Source organism: Pleurodeles waltl, chromosome 2_2, assembly GCF_031143425.1.
Source record: "Pleurodeles waltl isolate 20211129_DDA chromosome 2_2, aPleWal1.hap1.20221129, whole genome shotgun sequence".
NCBI classification, from domain to species: Eukaryota; Metazoa; Chordata; class Amphibia; order Caudata; family Salamandridae; genus Pleurodeles; species Pleurodeles waltl.
The window spans coordinates 257,533,172-257,550,109 of record NC_090439.1 but is presented as its reverse complement, the minus strand read 5'-3'; the positions used below and the strand labels follow the sequence as shown (position 1 = coordinate 257,550,109).

General features: G+C 38.6%; 1 protein-coding gene across 1 annotated transcript in view; it reads right to left on the bottom strand.

Annotated features, from left to right (window-relative positions):
* The window catches only part of ADCY2 (adenylate cyclase 2), a 4,811,883-nt gene that overhangs the window by 1,071,209 nt on the left and 3,723,736 nt on the right, over window positions 1-16,938 (bottom strand). The window contains exon 16 of the mRNA XM_069219709.1: window positions 14,288-14,425. Coding sequence (XP_069075810.1) covers window positions 14,288-14,425 — 138 coding nt within the window. The remainder of the gene's footprint in view (window positions 1-14,287; window positions 14,426-16,938) is intronic.

The window sequence follows — 16,938 nt, the reverse complement described above, 5'->3', positions numbered from 1 at the left end:
GTCAGTTCATAAATGGGGTTACTGGTAAGACTTTTGTAGCATGTTGTGTCTGCTAACTGCCTATCAATTTCCTGCATGTAGTCACTTGTATTCATAATAACTACATTCCCACCTTTGTCCGCCTCACGAATAACAATTGATCGATCAGTCATGAGACTGGTGAGAGCCTTCCGTTCTCCAATGGACAGATTGTCAATTCTCCGCCTGTTAGTATTGGAAACACCTAAGAATTTGAATAGATCCGAAGATACCTTGTTAGCAAATAAATCAATATTGCTATGTACAGTAGTAGGGACAAATTTGGACCGTGGTCTGAGACCACTAGTCGTATTTAGGTCCTCCTTAATTCCTAAATCTATCCTAATGTCTTCAATGTCAATCTCACCATCGTTTTGTAAGGACATCAACAGTTGAATATCATGCAGATCCGATATTGATTCAGTCACTGTATGTGTTCCTTCAGTAGTGGTATCAATAGTCATAGAAATGGGAGTTTCACAATTAGGGGTCCCCCCAGTATGGGAGGAGAAATAATTCTTCAGTTTTAATAGACAAGTAAATTTAAATAGGCCAACAAAAATTTCTACCTGATCATTAGTTTGTGTTGGACAAAATCCTAAGCCTTTACTGAGTAGGTTACACTCCGAAACATCTAAATGGCGATTGGATAGATTAACAATAATCAAGTTACCTCCATGTTCATTGCTATTAGGGGCGATAGATGCTAGTCTTTATTTGAACGAGTTCGAACCCCCTGTTTTTCTAGACTTTTTTCTCCATTGTTTCCCACCCCTTCTGGTCTTATTTCTCTTCGATTTGTTTTTGTTCCAAGGCGTAGTCGTTCCATTTCGACTAAAAAACTGTTAGCAGAGCTGTAGGAAGCTTGCTTTGAAGGCTCACTCATCTTTGAGGTGCTACTATCTATTGAAGACATAGAGCCACCACTGGAAAGATCAGTGTCACTTGTGAATGTGTCCCTATTGGTACCTAGTCCAGAGACCTTAACATTATCATACTTGCGGGCAAAGGTATAAATTCTGCCAAGTTTGTAATCGAGGTCGTCACGCTTGACCTTACGTAGTTTTTTATCGCGAAGATAAATTTGATAGTCCTCAACTATCTTGTGAAGAATCTCATAGTTCTTTTTTATTAAGTCCTTTTGAGGGACTTCGTCAATTTCCTTTTCTAATATTTCAATATCACCCTGCAGTTTAGCGACCTTTTTATCAGTGTGTTTAATTAAAATACGCATCATATTAAATGATGCAATTTGCAAGTTGTCCTCCCAGTCCTTGAGTGCTTCATCATCTAGGTCCTCGTAGGTGGGGAATATCAAAATTCTAAGACCTCTGGGTATCTTGTTATTATCTAAATATTTTTGTAATGTGATCCCATCCCACCATCTTGCTAGTTCTTGTTTTTTTAATTTTTCTAATTTTGGAAATTTAACTTTCAAACTATCAGTCTGTCGTGAAGATGTATTAGTTGTGACTGAACAAGTTGAATGTGTGAAGAGATCCCTTGCCAGTTCCTCACGGTTGTCCTTAAATCGTGACATGTTCAATGTTAATAGGGAGTGCGTACGAGCCTTAGAAATACATTAATTAAACAGAGTGCAGCAAGCTCATAAAGAGACGTATCAATCCCTAATAGTTTCCAAGTAATCACAATAAACACAAATAATATTAAAAAGTAGAATGTAGTGTGCACCTCCACAAAAATTCCTGCTGCTCTAAGGAACCACAGGGGTGAAAAAAACACCCCAATTGTTAAAGAAGAAAAGATTGGGTGGTGCACCACTTTAAGTTGTAGACATATTCTTTATATACTAATTGTAGAAGAGTCCCAGATAATTAAACAGGTGATGATACACGGTTTCTGTTCTTTTTCTTCCAAAAATTCTTTTTATTTGATCAAGAATACTTTTTATAACAGTAAGTTGATGAAAGCATGCAGCCAACGCGTTTTGCCCTATACACTTGGGCTTCTTCAGGGCTGCAAGAGTAACATATAACCATAAAAAAGTTGAATGATAGTGGTATTCCTGATATCATTTAATATGTAAGAACAAACAAGAAAAGTTTTTTACATAAATTTTACAGTGCAAGGCACAAAACAATATTTATATACAGTTGTGATTTATGTCCCAATGGAAAGAAACGATTTTTTATATTTGCCATAATTCCGTGTAAAAGTCAAACTCGAGTTATAAGTATAGAAAAGAACCGGCAAGGACCATAAGAACTGTGGTAAGTAGAATAATTTAGTGAACCCTAAACGAAAAAGTGCCAGCATTACCATACCAGTGTGTTTAGAGAATATCATTGTGCATGCAATAATGAAAAGCCCTAAAAGAGAGCTGAAAAGTAAGATATTTTAAGTGAAACTAAAGTGAGACAGAAGTAGGATAAATGAAAAAAATATATGAATTGGTATAACCAACAAACCACCTACCAAATGGTAAGTTCCAAACTGTATTGAAAAGTTGTTTACAAAATATGACTGAGCACAACCAAGTTTCAGAGTGCTAAAAATAAATAAGAGAAGACAAAAAGAAAAACGATTCATATATCCAAGAAGATGTCACCGATATTGGATAAAAGCGGACTGGGGGGCTTTTGTAAAGGCTCAAGGCGGCATGAAGCCATAACAAAATACATTTAATAAGATAAGGTAAATGATATCCAATTTTAATTAAATACATGGGCCAAGTCGTAATTGCGAGTTAAAGTGCCGTATATCAGCCTTACCTGAAAAGGTATGAATATATGCCGTTTGTCGATAGATAGGTGTAGCAGGCCGGTCAGCGGCAAACCGAAAGAGCAGAAAGACGGGCCCGGCCGTGTTGCCACCCGTCAAGTTAAACAAAGTGAATAGCGCGTGTTGCGGTAGAAGAGAATACTACGAAAAATGCCAGAAATTTATAAAAGACGCCGTACGCAGAAGGGGAATGTAAACATAGTCGACGGACTATGTCTAACGGGCCGCACTGCCCAAATGAAATAAATAGCGGGCATATTAGAAAAGGCAAAAGTGAGCAGTAATCATTTGTGGAAATGTTAAATGAAAAAATATGGAGGATACTTAACAAAAATAAATAGTGAAACAGAAAAAAACTGGAATATGTACATATATGTATGTGTGAACAGGGGGGAAAGAAGGAAAGCACAAGAAAAGGAGAAAGGGAAGAGAGCAAACCGTCCATAGTGGAAAGCCAATTAGGGAGAGAATAACAAAACCCCAATGTGAAAGGAGAAAGTATATATACTCAAGATTGATATTACAATGATAGTTATACTAATGGTCAGACCAATAGTCCCTATATTTATACAATCTCCGTTGTAATAAACAAGTAATCCATTAGCATAAAACAAACATTTGTTACAATAGTAATATCATAACAGCAAGATAATTACCACCTGGTAGTCATGTAACCATAAACAAAATATTGTCAAAAAATAATAAGTCATATATTGCAAAGTGTAGAACAATCTCAATCATTGTATACAAAGTTGTAACATTTTTTAGTAAGATACTCAAAAGAAAATAACTATATACTGAAAGGGAATATTAATATATACAACAAGCCCATTACAGGAAATAATGAAACTCATGGTCAGTATTATGTCCCAACTCGACTGAACGTAAACGACAGATCCAGGCTGCTTCTCTCTGAAGTAATTGCAGTTCTCTATTACCCCCCCTGGGATTTGGTGGGATATGGTCAATCCCGTGAAATGAGATTACATCATCATGTTTGTGCATCAATGCCATATGCAATGAAAGCGGATATCGGTTATCATTGTTCTTAATAGCACGTATATGCTCCTGTATTCGGTGTTTGAGCAATCTAATGGTACTACCCACATACATTTTATTACATGTGCATTTGAGAATATAGATCACAAATTTAGTGTTACAGTTAATAAAACTTTTGATGGTAAAGACCCCCGTATTGTTATACCAGAAAGTGCTAGTTTTATCCAGACGAAAAGCACAGACATTGCATTCATGGCATGTATAAAAGCCCAAAGGCTTGGCTGGGAGCCAAGTGGATACATTAGGTACAGATACATAACTCGGACAGAGAAAATTTCTCAATGTTTTGCCTCTTCGATAGGTAATTCGAGGTGTTTCAGAAAGAGACCCTTTAAGTCCCTGTAAGTCAGTGAGTAGATGCCAATGACGTTTAAGGATTTTGTAAATGCCCTGACTATGGGCCGTATATCTAGTTACGAAGGACAAGCGTGCATTGTGTGAAATACTTTTATTTTTAGGTTTTAATAACAACGTGTTTTGTCTAGATGTGTTCATAATACGCTGTTCTGCAGTTCGAAGAATCTGGTGGTTATAACCTCTGTTGATAAATCTTTGTTTAACAAGTCTAATTTGTTCACAAAATTGATCTTCAGTACTGCAATTTCTTCGCACACGTACCATTTCACCAAAAGGGATGTTATTAATGGTAGAAGGCGGATGTGTGCTAGTTGCATGTAGAAGGCTATTGCAAGACGTGGATTTCCTATAGAGGACACTCTGTATAGAATTATTATAAATTAAAAATCTTATATCCAAAAACTCAATGCTTTCTCGACTGTAATGCAGGCTGAGTTTCACATTATAAGGATTGTCATTGAGAAATGTGTGGTAAAGGGTGAGTTGTTCAATAGATCCATTCCAAATCAGGATGATATCATCAATGTACCTGCCCCAGAATACAATAAATTCAGTCCAGGGCGAGGCATTTCTACCCCATGCATGTATTTTTTCAAACCAGCCCATAAAGAGGCAGGCGTATGATGGAGCAAATTTGGAACCCATAGCTGTCCCTTGTATTTGTTGAAACCATCTGGTGTTGTGTAGAAAATAATTTTTTGATAAAATGATATCGATCATTTCTAAGAGCATTTGGTTATGCTCGTAATGATCGGCAGAACGAGTATTGAGATATGAAGTAACTGCCAACAGGCCAAAGGGTTTTTGGATACAAGTATACAAGCTATTAACATCCATTGTGACAAATAAAAGGTCATTAGACCATGAGAAATCTTCAAATTTGTTCAAGATGTCCTTACTATCCTGTATAAAGGAGGGTAGATTACAAACAAACTTTTGTAAAAAAAGGTCCACAAATTCTGATATTCTTTCAGTAGGGGAATCAATCCCAGATATGATCGGTCTGCCTCCAGGAAAGGTACCCTCCTTATGGATTTTTGGGAGAATATAGATACACGGATATCTGGGATATTTGACAAGTAAATATTTAAACTCACTATCAGATAGTAAGCCCTGTTTGTGCCACCCCCATAGCTTGTTATTAATATATTCAGTCAGTTCATAAATGGGGTTACTGGTAAGACTTTTGTAGCATGTTGTGTCTGCTAACTGCCTATCAATTTCCTGCATGTAGTCACTTGTATTCATAATAACTACATTCCCACCTTTGTCCGCCTCACGAATAACAATTGATCGATCAGTCATGAGACTGGTGAGAGCCTTCCGTTCTCCAATGGACAGATTGTCAATTCTCCGCCTGTTAGTATTGGAAACACCTAAGAATTTGAATAGATCCGAAGATACCTTGTTAGCAAATAAATCAATATTGCTATGTACAGTAGTAGGGACAAATTTGGACCGTGGTCTGAGACCACTAGTCGTATTTAGGTCCTCCTTAATTCCTAAATCTATCCTAATGTCTTCAATGTCAATCTCACCATCGTTTTGTAAGGACATCAACAGTTGAATATCATGCAGATCCGATATTGATTCAGTCACTGTATGTGTTCCTTCAGTAGTGGTATCAATAGTCATAGAAATGGGAGTTTCACAATTAGGGGTCCCCCCAGTATGGGAGGAGAAATAATTCTTCAGTTTTAATAGACAAGTAAATTTAAATAGGCCAACAAAAATTTCTACCTGATCATTAGTTTGTGTTGGACAAAATCCTAAGCCTTTACTGAGTAGGTTACACTCCGAAACATCTAAATGGCGATTGGATAGATTAACAATAATCAAGTTACCTCCATGTTCATTGCTATTAGGGGCGATAGATGCTAGTCTTTCTTTGAACGAGTTCGAACCCCCTGTTTTTCTAGACTTTTTTCTCCATTGTTTCCCACCCCTTCTGGTCTTATTTCTCTTCGATTTGTTTTTGTTCCAAGGCGTAGTCGTTCCATTTTGACTAAAAAACTGTTAGCAGAGCTGTAGGAAGCTTGCTTTGAAGGCTCACTCATCTTTGAGGTGCTACTATCTATTGAAGACATAGAGCCACCACTGGAAAGATCAGTGTCACTTGTGAATGTGTCCCTATTGGTACCTAGTCCAGAGACCTTAACATTATCATACTTGCGGGCAAAGGTATAAATTCTGCCAAGTTTGTAATCGAGGTCGTCACGCTTGACCTTACGTAGTTTTTTATCGCGAAGATAAATTTGATAGTCCTCAACTATCTTATGAAGAATCTCATAGTTCTTTTTTATTAAGTCCTTTTGAGGGACTTCGTCAATTTCCTTTTCTAATATTTCAATATCACCCTGCAGTTTAGCGACCTTTTTATCAGTGTGTTTAATTAAAATACGCATCATATTAAATGATGCAATTTGCAAGTTGTCCTCCCAGTCCTTGAGTGCTTCATCATCTAGGTCCTCGTAGGTGGGGAATATCAAAATTCTAAGACCTCTGGGTATCTTGTTATTATCTAAATATTTTTGTAATGTGATCCCATCCCACCATCTTGCTAGTTCTTGTTTTTTTAATTTTTCTAATTTTTGAAATTTAACTTTTAAACTATCAGTCTGTCGTGAAGATGTATTAGTTGTGACTGAACAAGTTGAATGTGTGAAGAGATCCCTTGCCAGTTCCTCACGGTTGTCCTTAAATCGTGACATGTTCAATGTTAATAGGGAGTGCGTACGAGCCTTAGAAATACATTAATTAAACAGAGTGCAGCAAGCTCATAAAGAGACGCATCAGTCCCTAATAGTTTCCAAGTAATCACAATAAACACAAATAATATTAAAAAGTAGAATGTAGTGTGCACCTCCACAAAAATTCCTGCTGCACTAAGGAACCACAGGGGTGAAAAAAACACCCCAATTGTTAAAGAAGAAAAGATTGGGTGGTGCACCACTTTAAGTTGTAGACATATTCTTTATATACTAATTGTAGAAGAGTCCCAGATAATTAAACAGGTGATGATACACGGTTTCTGTTCTTTTTCTTCCAAAAATTCTTTTTATTTGATCAAGAATACTTTTTATAACAGTAAGTTGATGAAAGCAAGCAGCCAACGCGTTTCGCCCTATACACTTGGGCTTCTTCAGGGCTGCAAGAGTAACATATAACCATAAAAAAGTTGAATGATAGTGGTATTCCTGATATCATTTAATATGTAAGAACAAACAAGAAAAGTTTTTTACATAAATTTTATAGTGCAAGGCACAAAACAATATTTATATACAGTTGTGATTTATGTCCCAATGGAAAGAAACAATTTGTTATATTTGCCATAATTCCGTGTAAAAGTCAAACTTGAGTTATAAGTATAGAAAAGAACCGGCAAGGACCATAAGAACTGTGGTAAGTAGAATAATTTAGTGAACCCTAAACGAAAAAGTGCCAGCATTACCATACCAGTGTGTTTAGAGAATATCATTGTGCATGCAATAATGAAAAGCCCTAAAAGAGAGATGAAAAGTAAGATATTTTAAGTGAAACTAAAGTGAGACAGAAGTAGGATAAATGAAAAAATATATAAATTGGTATAACCAACAAACCACCTACCAAATGGTAAGTTCCAAACTGTATTGAAAAATTGTTTACAAAATATGACTGAGCACAACCAAGTTTCAGAGTGCTAAAAATAAATAAGAGAAGATAAAAAGAAAAACGATTCATATATCCAAGAAGATGTCACCGATATTGGATAAAAGCGGACTGGGGGGCTTTTGTAAAGGCTCAAGGCGGCATGAAGCCATAACAAAATACATTTAATAAGATAAGGTAAATGATATCCAATTTTAATTAAATACATGGGCCGAGTCGTAATTGCGAGTTAAAGTGCCGTATATCAGCCTTACCTGAAAAGGTATGAATATATGCCGTTTGTCGATAGATAGGTGTAGCAGGCCGGTCAGCGGCAAACCGAAAGAGCAGAAAGACGGGCCCGGCCGTGTTGCCACCCGTCAAGTTAAACAAAGTGAATAGCGCGTGTTGCGGTAGAAGAGAATACTACGAAAAATGCTGGAAATTTATAAAAGACGCCGTACGCGGAAGGGGAATGTAAACATAGTCGACGGACTATGTCTAACGGGCCGCATTGCCCAAATGAAATAAATAGCGGCCATATTAGAAAAGGCAAAAGTGAGCAGTAATCATTGGTGGAAATGTTAAATGAAAAAATATGGAGGATACTTAACAAAAATAAATAGTGAAACAGAAAAAAACTGGAATATGTACAGCCTCAACAACAACAAAGAAGGAAGAGCTTGAATTATTATAAATAAAAACGGAGATAACTTACAGAGACGTGCTGGGAGAGGATCGAGCGTCTTGCAGCATGTTCTAGCAGAGAAAAGTGTGAAATTGCGGTTGTAGGGGCTTTGTGGAAAGCTGTTTGAGCATTTACTGAGGATCAAAGTGGTCTCTGTATGCTTCACGACGTCAGAAGGTCAGTGAGCAATTGGAAAAGGACTGAAAGCTGTGGGAATTGTTGGCGGCCATCTTGAGTGTGGTGAAAGGAGAAAAACAAGCCAGATTGACTGAAGAAAATAGACTGGATGTTTGGTTGCGGCCATTTTGAGTGAGGAAAACGATCCGAGAATGCTCAAAGAGAAAGCAAGCCCAACTGCCTAAAGAAAACGGACCAAATGTTTCGTGGCGGCCATCTTAGATGAGGAAGAAGGAATTTGTTTTTATTTTTTTAAAAAAAATTTTTTTTTTACAGCGCAATTGTTGGAGGACATCGAAGAAGAACATCGACGGTCTATTGGAAGTTGAAACTTAGACGGAGACTGGATAAGGATCACTATATTGGTTTGTGGTCACGGGAATATACATTTCTTTGGAAACTTTATTGCACTTGTGGAATACAAGTATTGGGCGTTGTAAAATGAATTAAACTGAAAAGGTCGTCTCTGCGGTGACAAACACACCTGAAGACCCGTGTTTGATATAGCGGCATCGTGCTGGGACATACAGTGACTGGCACACCTTTTGGACTTTAAGTACTTTTAGCAACTAGTATGGTTTGGAATATATTGTGGGGAAGAAGTGTTTTACACCTCTTGTGAGTATGCAGAATGTTACGGCGCCGCCGTTTTTCTTGTCAGATCCAGGAGAACCGGTTATTAAGTGGAAGAAATGGAAAAAGATTTTTGAGAATTATGCCAGGGTGTGTGGTACGAATTTGAGTGGTGAAAGGAAGCAGGCACTTTTGTTACATTGTTTAGGGGGTGAAGGACAGGAGGTGTTGGAAAATCTACCTCCATTGTCGCAAGCTGATCAGAGGGGGTTGAATGAATATGAAATATGTGCAAGACAACTAGATTTACATTACTTGCCAAAGATTAGTACTATTATGGAAAGGTACCATTTTGGTTTGCGGGAGCAAGGGAAAGAGGAGAGTGTTGAAGAATATATTACGGCTTTACGGAAGTTGGCTTCAAGTTGTAAATTTGGGGCGTTGGTAGAAGAAAGGATTAGAGATCAGTTTGTGCTGAGGTGTTGCAGTGATAAAGTGAGGGAAGAACTCTGGCTAAAGGACGAGCCACCGTTGGATGAGGTTGTTAGTATTGCAAAAAGGGTAGAGCATATGTTAAAGTGTGTTGGAGAACTAAGTAAAGCACATAAAGAAGACAAGGTCAGTGTAAAAGCACAAGAAGTGGAGTGTCAAGTCATACAAAAAGATGAGAAGGAAAAAAAGTATGAGGGTGTCCGTGAGAAAGGTGTTGTAATAGAAAATAGCGCAGGAAAGACACAGGGGAATAGGAGGTTTGCAACACCTTTTCAAGGAAATTGCTACAGATGTGGAAGATTTGGACACATGGCTAATGCAAGTGAGTGTCCTGCTAATAGGATTACTTGTAATGTTTGCGGAAAAAGAGGACATTTTGGAAAAAATTGTAGGATGAGGAATAGGAGAGATTCTAGATCAGAAATAAAGGAAGTCAGTTTTCAAGTTAGTGAGAGTGAGGTGGAACATCCCTCTGAGTGGGTTTTGGTGGGGGATGTTAGAGTCAAAATGAAATTTGATTTGTGCTCTCACATCACGTTTCTCTCAAAGGATTTTTTAATGAAGAATTTTCAAGGAAGGAAGAAGCTGTTCAAACCTAATATTAAACCTACGGGTTATGGTGGGTTGCCAATTAAGTTATTAGGTTATTTTGATGACTGCATTGAGTACAATGGTAGGTTCACTGATGCTAGGATTTATGTTGCTGAGAGGGGTGATAATTTGTTGAGCTGGAGTCATCAAGCACGCTTGGGTGTCATTCTCAATCCTAATGCACATCCATCTGTTCAGGTACAATCTATTGAGGGTGACGAAAAGAAGTTTGTGAGAGCTTTTGGTGAATTGTTCAGTGACACCTTGGGGTGTTTAAAGGGGTACAATCACCATATTAAGTTGAAACAGGGCGCAGTACCAGTTGTGGCAAAAGTTAGACGCATTCCCATTTGTGTCAAAGACGCTGTACAAAAAGAGATAGATAAATTGTTGTCCACTGGTGTTATACAGCCTGTAGAGGCAACGGAGTGGTTAGCTCCCATTGTTGTGGCACGTAAACCAAATAATGAAATCCGTCTATATGTGGATCTTCGTGCCTTAAATAAAGAAGTGGTGGTTGACAAGTTCCCACTTCCCAATATTGAGGAATTAGTATCATCGTTGGATGGTGCTTGCTATTTTACCACTCTGGATATGGCATCAGCATACCATCAGGTTCCGTTGAGTAAAGAGTGTCAAGAATTAACGGCTTTTATTACGCCAATGGGGGCCTTCAAGTTTTTGCGTATGCCGTTTGGGCTGGTTTCTGCGGCCTCAGTATTCCAGAGGATTATGGAAGATCTTTTTAAAGGCATTTCAGGCGTAAAGTGCTACCAGGATGATGTATTAATATGTGGGAGAAACGTGAGAGAACATGATGAGAGGGTGCATGCTGTGCTTAAAAGGATGCTTGATGCTGGGTTATCTCTTATGCGAAGCAAATGCAAATTTGGAGTCACTGAACTGGACTATTTGGGTCATCATATTTCACGGCAGGGGGTGAGTCCTAAAAGGGATTCGGTGGACACTATCGAAATGTTAAAAGAACCGTGTACAAAAGATGAGGTTTCTTCATTCTTAGGTATGGCAGAATTTTATAACAAATTTGTACGAAATTTTGCAGATAAGACAGTAAATCTAAGGAAGTTGATGTGTAAGAATGCAGAGTTTGTTTGGACGGAAGAGTGTGGTACAGAATTTAAACAAGTAAAAAATGATCTCAGGAATGCACCAAACTTACAAGCTTTTGTACCTGGGAGTCCCACTTTCATTGTTACTAATGCGAGTATAAAGGGGCTGGGTGCTCTTCTTTTTCAGATCAGGAAGGGCCAAGAGGTGCTAATAGCTTGTGCTTCAAGATGCTTGAAAGGGGCAGAGATATGTTATTCTGTTATAGAGAAGGAAGCGTTGGCAATTTTCTGGGCCATAAACAAGTTCAAAAAAATTGTGTGGGGATCTTCTTTCGTAGTCAGGTCTGATCATAAACCCCTGAAAGAAATTTTTGAGAAGAAGGGTTTGGACTCGATTTCCTCGAGGATCAGGAGATGGGACATTTCCTTACAGGAGTATAACTTCATGTTTGAATACATTCCGGGAAAGACAAATGTAACGGCAGACTGTCTGTCGAGATTGGTGGAGGTGGTAGAGAATGATAAATCTCAGGATGAAAATGATCAATGTGATGCTGAGTGTGGCATAAGAGTTTGTGATGTTACGCTGGGGGCTGTAAAGGAAGATGAATGGAGGGATGAGTTGCAAAAGGATAATGAATTGTGTTCTGTGATGTCTCTGTTGGATCAGCATAAGTCTCGAAGTCTGGTTAAACCTTGGTCGTTAGTTGCGAATGAGTTAGCCGTTGTTGATGGTGTTCTAATGAGGGGCACAAGAATGATTCCCCCATTGAGTTTGAGAGAAGTCATCGTGAACATGGCTCATGAAGGGCATATGGGCATTTCTAAAACCAAAGAGCGCATCTGTCAGGATTTCTGGTGGCCTGGATTAGATTTGATGGTGGAACGTACTGTTAGGGAGTGTACACCTTGTCAAGCTAGTGATAAGGTACTCAAACCAAGATGTTCACCTATGGTTTGTAGAAGTTTACCAAAATGTCCATGGGATGAATTAGCTATCGATATTGTGGGGCCATTGCATGGAGAACATCAGACTCCTTACCTGTTGGTGTTGCTGGATTTGTATTCACGATGGGTGGAGGTGAGTTTGGTGAGAGAGATCACTTCTCAATCTGTGATCAGTTTTTTAGAATCTGTGTTCAAACGCGAGAGTTTTCCTAACTCTATTCTTTCTGACAATGGTCCGCAGTTCTGTTCTGCTCAGATGGAGGAGTATTTTGTAAAATGTGGAATTGTACATAAAAAAATTGCGTTATATCATCCAGAGGCGAATGGTGCTTTGGAGAGATTTAACAGGACTTAAAAGGAGAGTATACAATTAGCAAAGGTAAACTGTTTAGATTGGAGAAAAGAACTGCAGGGTCGTATAACAGCTTACAGGTACACTCCTCATGCATCAACGGGGAAGACTCCTTTTGAACTGCTCAGGGGAAGGTCTCCAAATACTTGTTTGTGTCCTGGCTGGATGGTTGCTGGGAAGGGTTTGAAAAACAATGGTATTGGGGAATGGAGAGACAAAGAAGTGTCTCTGCAAAGCAAAAGGAAGATTTATGTTGATAAAAGGAATAATGTGAAAGTTACAAATTTTGAGGCTGGAGATAAAGTAAAGGTCAAAGCTCCTGTTGGGTGTCAAAATTGGTCAAAATATACCTCTCCAAAAACTATCATTAAGCTGTTTAAAAATGCTGTTAAGACGGATGATGGTCGCATCTGGAATCATAGTCGTGTAGCACATTTTGGGGGGTGTGGTGTGGCCGACAGGAGAGATGATACTTCTTATCGTTTTCCCTCTGACATTGATTTAAGGTCTGATAATACTCGTAGGAGTGTCAGAACACGCAGGTTTCCTTTACATTTGCGTGATTTTGTGTAGTTCTTTCTACCCTCTTTTTCTTTCTGTTCAAATGTGTTTTTTGTTCTCATGTTATTTCTGTTCTAATGTAAAGAGGAGGAAGTGTAATGATGTAACATGGCTCCATGCCAGAACACTGGGCATGGAACCAGCTTGTTCTGAGGTTCTGTCATGCAGGGTTCTCTGCATGACAGTTGATATGCTGGCTGTTGGTTGAGGCTGTAATAAATACCTCCTACCACATATCTTCATCTGGTGTGGATTCACTTTATTACAATCACTACATTGGTTCTATTCAACATTTCATAATATCTAATCATTGATTAGTAAATTTCGGTAACATTGATGGCTGTTCTTTGTGATCACATTTTCAAATGTGTGCATTATTTTTCTTTGTTATTATTTTGCTACATAGACTTAATATTCAAAATGCATATTAAGAATTTGTATTAAAACACCTGTGCTAGCACCCACACGACCTTTCACACAAAAGACAAGCAACTGCTAGTAATGTGCAAGGCTGTGAAGAGTTCTTCCTCAAAAGTTGTAATTTTCTGATCTTTGAAAGCTTTGGCAAGTATATTGGGGACGCAAAGTCTGAAAAAAGGGATGACAGGGAAAAAAGTGGGATTTTCTGTAACCAATTCCAGCAAAACCCCACTTTTAGAATGAGAATTTTCACAAAATAAAGGGACGAATTTTCTGCAAAAAGACATGGGGGGAATTGTTTCTGCAGGTGACATTCGGAAAAGGTGAAACGTTTATGACGTTGTAAAGTTTACCTAACACATTATAATTTTACACAACCCTGAAACTACATAAATCTCATCTGTTCCAGTCATGTGTGCTTTGCACTAACGTCTTGATCCTAGAAAGAAGTGAGGAGAAGGGGAAAGGAAATTGAGATACATTTAAAAAAATATAATTGTAAGCCAAATATTCGTTGAATGACCTGACTTAAGTCCAATAACAAGCCAATTATACGCCTCAAAATGGGTTTCAGAAGATGTGTTTCATTATGAATGAAAAAAATAGACTTACCATGTTAAATACGGCCATTGTTAGTATTATCAATGTTGTTGTCACAGTGAGCATGATTCTTGGGCCTGGGCGGTTGGCTATTATTCCAGAGGACTTCAAAATCCATAGTAGCGATGTCGAAGCTTTCTTGCTGCATTGCTGTGTATAGAGAAAATGTTTAATTCTCTCATAGCTTTATCATCCTATATCTTTCTTTATCACTGCCCAATAAATACTGTCATGTGAAACAATTTCGCATCTCTAGTCAACCATATGAATTGTAAAACCTTAGGAAAGAAAACAGAACATGCCACACTTTTATTTCTATTTGGTTGGCACCATGATGGTATTTTTGCTTTTCTGAATTGCCTGCAGAAGGAAGTGAGGGTCAAAGTATTTTTATGATTGTAAACACTCTGATACAAAGTTGCAACTGCACAAATTAATTTTCTAATGTACCAATCCTATTTTAGAAATTGATAAGCTTTTACCCGCTGGTAAAATGGCATTGTGACCACATACCAAACTGGCACTTGGAAGGGACATTGTGTGGTAGTTCCATCTAAATACCAAGGGATATATTTATATTTTTAGATGCAAATCTGCACAACGCAGTTTTGCATCAAAAAGTTTAGCAGTGCCTTGCGCCATTCCTGAGTACCAGCCTGGCTCCATATTTTTGGAATTGTGCAAGCCGGTGCAAAGGGTGGGCTAGCATCAAATAAAATGACGTTAGCCAGCTGGGGATGGCGGTATGGGAGAAGGGCGTTTTGCACCGAAAAATGAAATTAGGCTGGTTAAAGGCAAAAAAAAATGCAGCTAAACAGTCTATCGTCATTTTCTGATGCAAAACCATCAATACCACATGACTCATGTCTGAGAAAAGACATGAGTCATGCCCACCACCCCGATGGCCAGCACCAGAGACCAGTGTCCCTTGGGCATGGCCATTGCACCCTGTGCCATGCAGGGGGCCCCAAGCTGGGTCCCCGATGGCACTTTAATAAAAATAAAATATTTACCTCTACTTACCCTACTTACCTGGGAGGGGGTCCCACATCCTCCAGTGCCCCGCTGGTGTGGGTGGGGGTGTTCCTAGGGCTTGAGGTCACCTGTGGACCCATTCCATGGTATTTACCCATAGAAATGGGTCCACAGGTCCTCTAACACCTGGTCTGACCAAAGCTTGCACCATTATTTAGCCCCCTACTCCCACCCGTGCGTCATTTTAGAACAGGGGGATAAATATGGGGCTATGGGGTTAGCACCATTTTTTAGATGTTAATGCCTACTTTGCATCTTATGAATGCAAGGTAGGTTCACGCATCTAAGAAATGGTGCAAACTCCAATATTTTTACGTTAAACATGTCTAACGTCAAAATATAAATATAGAGTTCGTTTTGCGCCAAATTTCTGTCAAACAAAATGGCGCAAATTCAGCGCAAATGGAGTATCAATATGCCCCCAAAACCGTATGGGATGTGACAATGTTTTGTTCAACAAACGTTCAAAATATATGTCAGCAGTTAGGAAAGCACAAATGAAGCACTTTTTTGTAATTTTGAAGTGTGATGGAAAGAAATATTTTAATAGGATCAAAACAAATCAGGCCACTTTACTTGGTGATGAACAAATGATAAATACTCACTGAAGCACAATTTCCACACATTTATTTTATTGTCCTACATAGTTTTATCAGTTAGTAATATATTTTTGACAATGTGCTCCAAACTGCACCCCTGGCTGCACACTGCACCCTTCCCACTCTAGTAGTGAATAGATTTGCTGCACTTTTTCTTTGTGAAACACAGTGCCTATGACTTCAGTAATGTAACACTCACAGCAGGTCATTCCATTATTGAGTTAATCTCATCATCTCCACTTCATAGCTTATATTGACAAATATGGATGCTGAACAATTAGATGGTATTCCCTTAAATACTCAGGTATCTAGTGCTGAATGATTGGATGACATTTCTTTTAGTTATCAAGCATCAATTGTTGATCTTGTCCAGCACTCATTTAATATAAAGTCTGGTGCCCTCAGCTCCATCAATTCTATAATGGTCACAGCAATACAAGTGCTAAACTGACAATCACTTCAAATTTCAAGTTTCAGTTTATTTCCCTGAGTCTCTTGCAAACTGCATCACTAATTTGGAAAACAAATTGTGGACTCTTTAAAATAAGGTGGACTCCATAGTAGGGGGTTTGGCAGTCCATTGTGGCGGGGCAGGCCACTAGCCTTTGAAATGTAAGTGTCAGGCCCTCCATCCTCCCAGCCCAGGAAGACCCATTCAGTATGCAGATGAGTGCAGGTGTGACTGAGTATCCTGTGTTTGTGATTGTCTGGGTGAAATGCACAAGGGAGATGTCAACCAGTCCAGCCCAGACGTGAATTGGAGACAGGCTATAGGGCATAGATGGATTTTAAGTGCAGAGAAATGCTTACTTTCTAAAAGTAGCATTTCTAACAAAGTAATATAAAATCCAGCCTCACCAATAAGCAGGATTTCCTTTCACCATTCTGGCCATGCTAAATATGACCTGGTTACCTCTATCTGATCAGAAACTACCGCTCAAATAGTAGCCCTAATGCTATCCTATGAAAGGAGCAGGCCTCACTGTAGGGGAAGATCAATTTAGGGGATTTTCACTACCAGGACATATA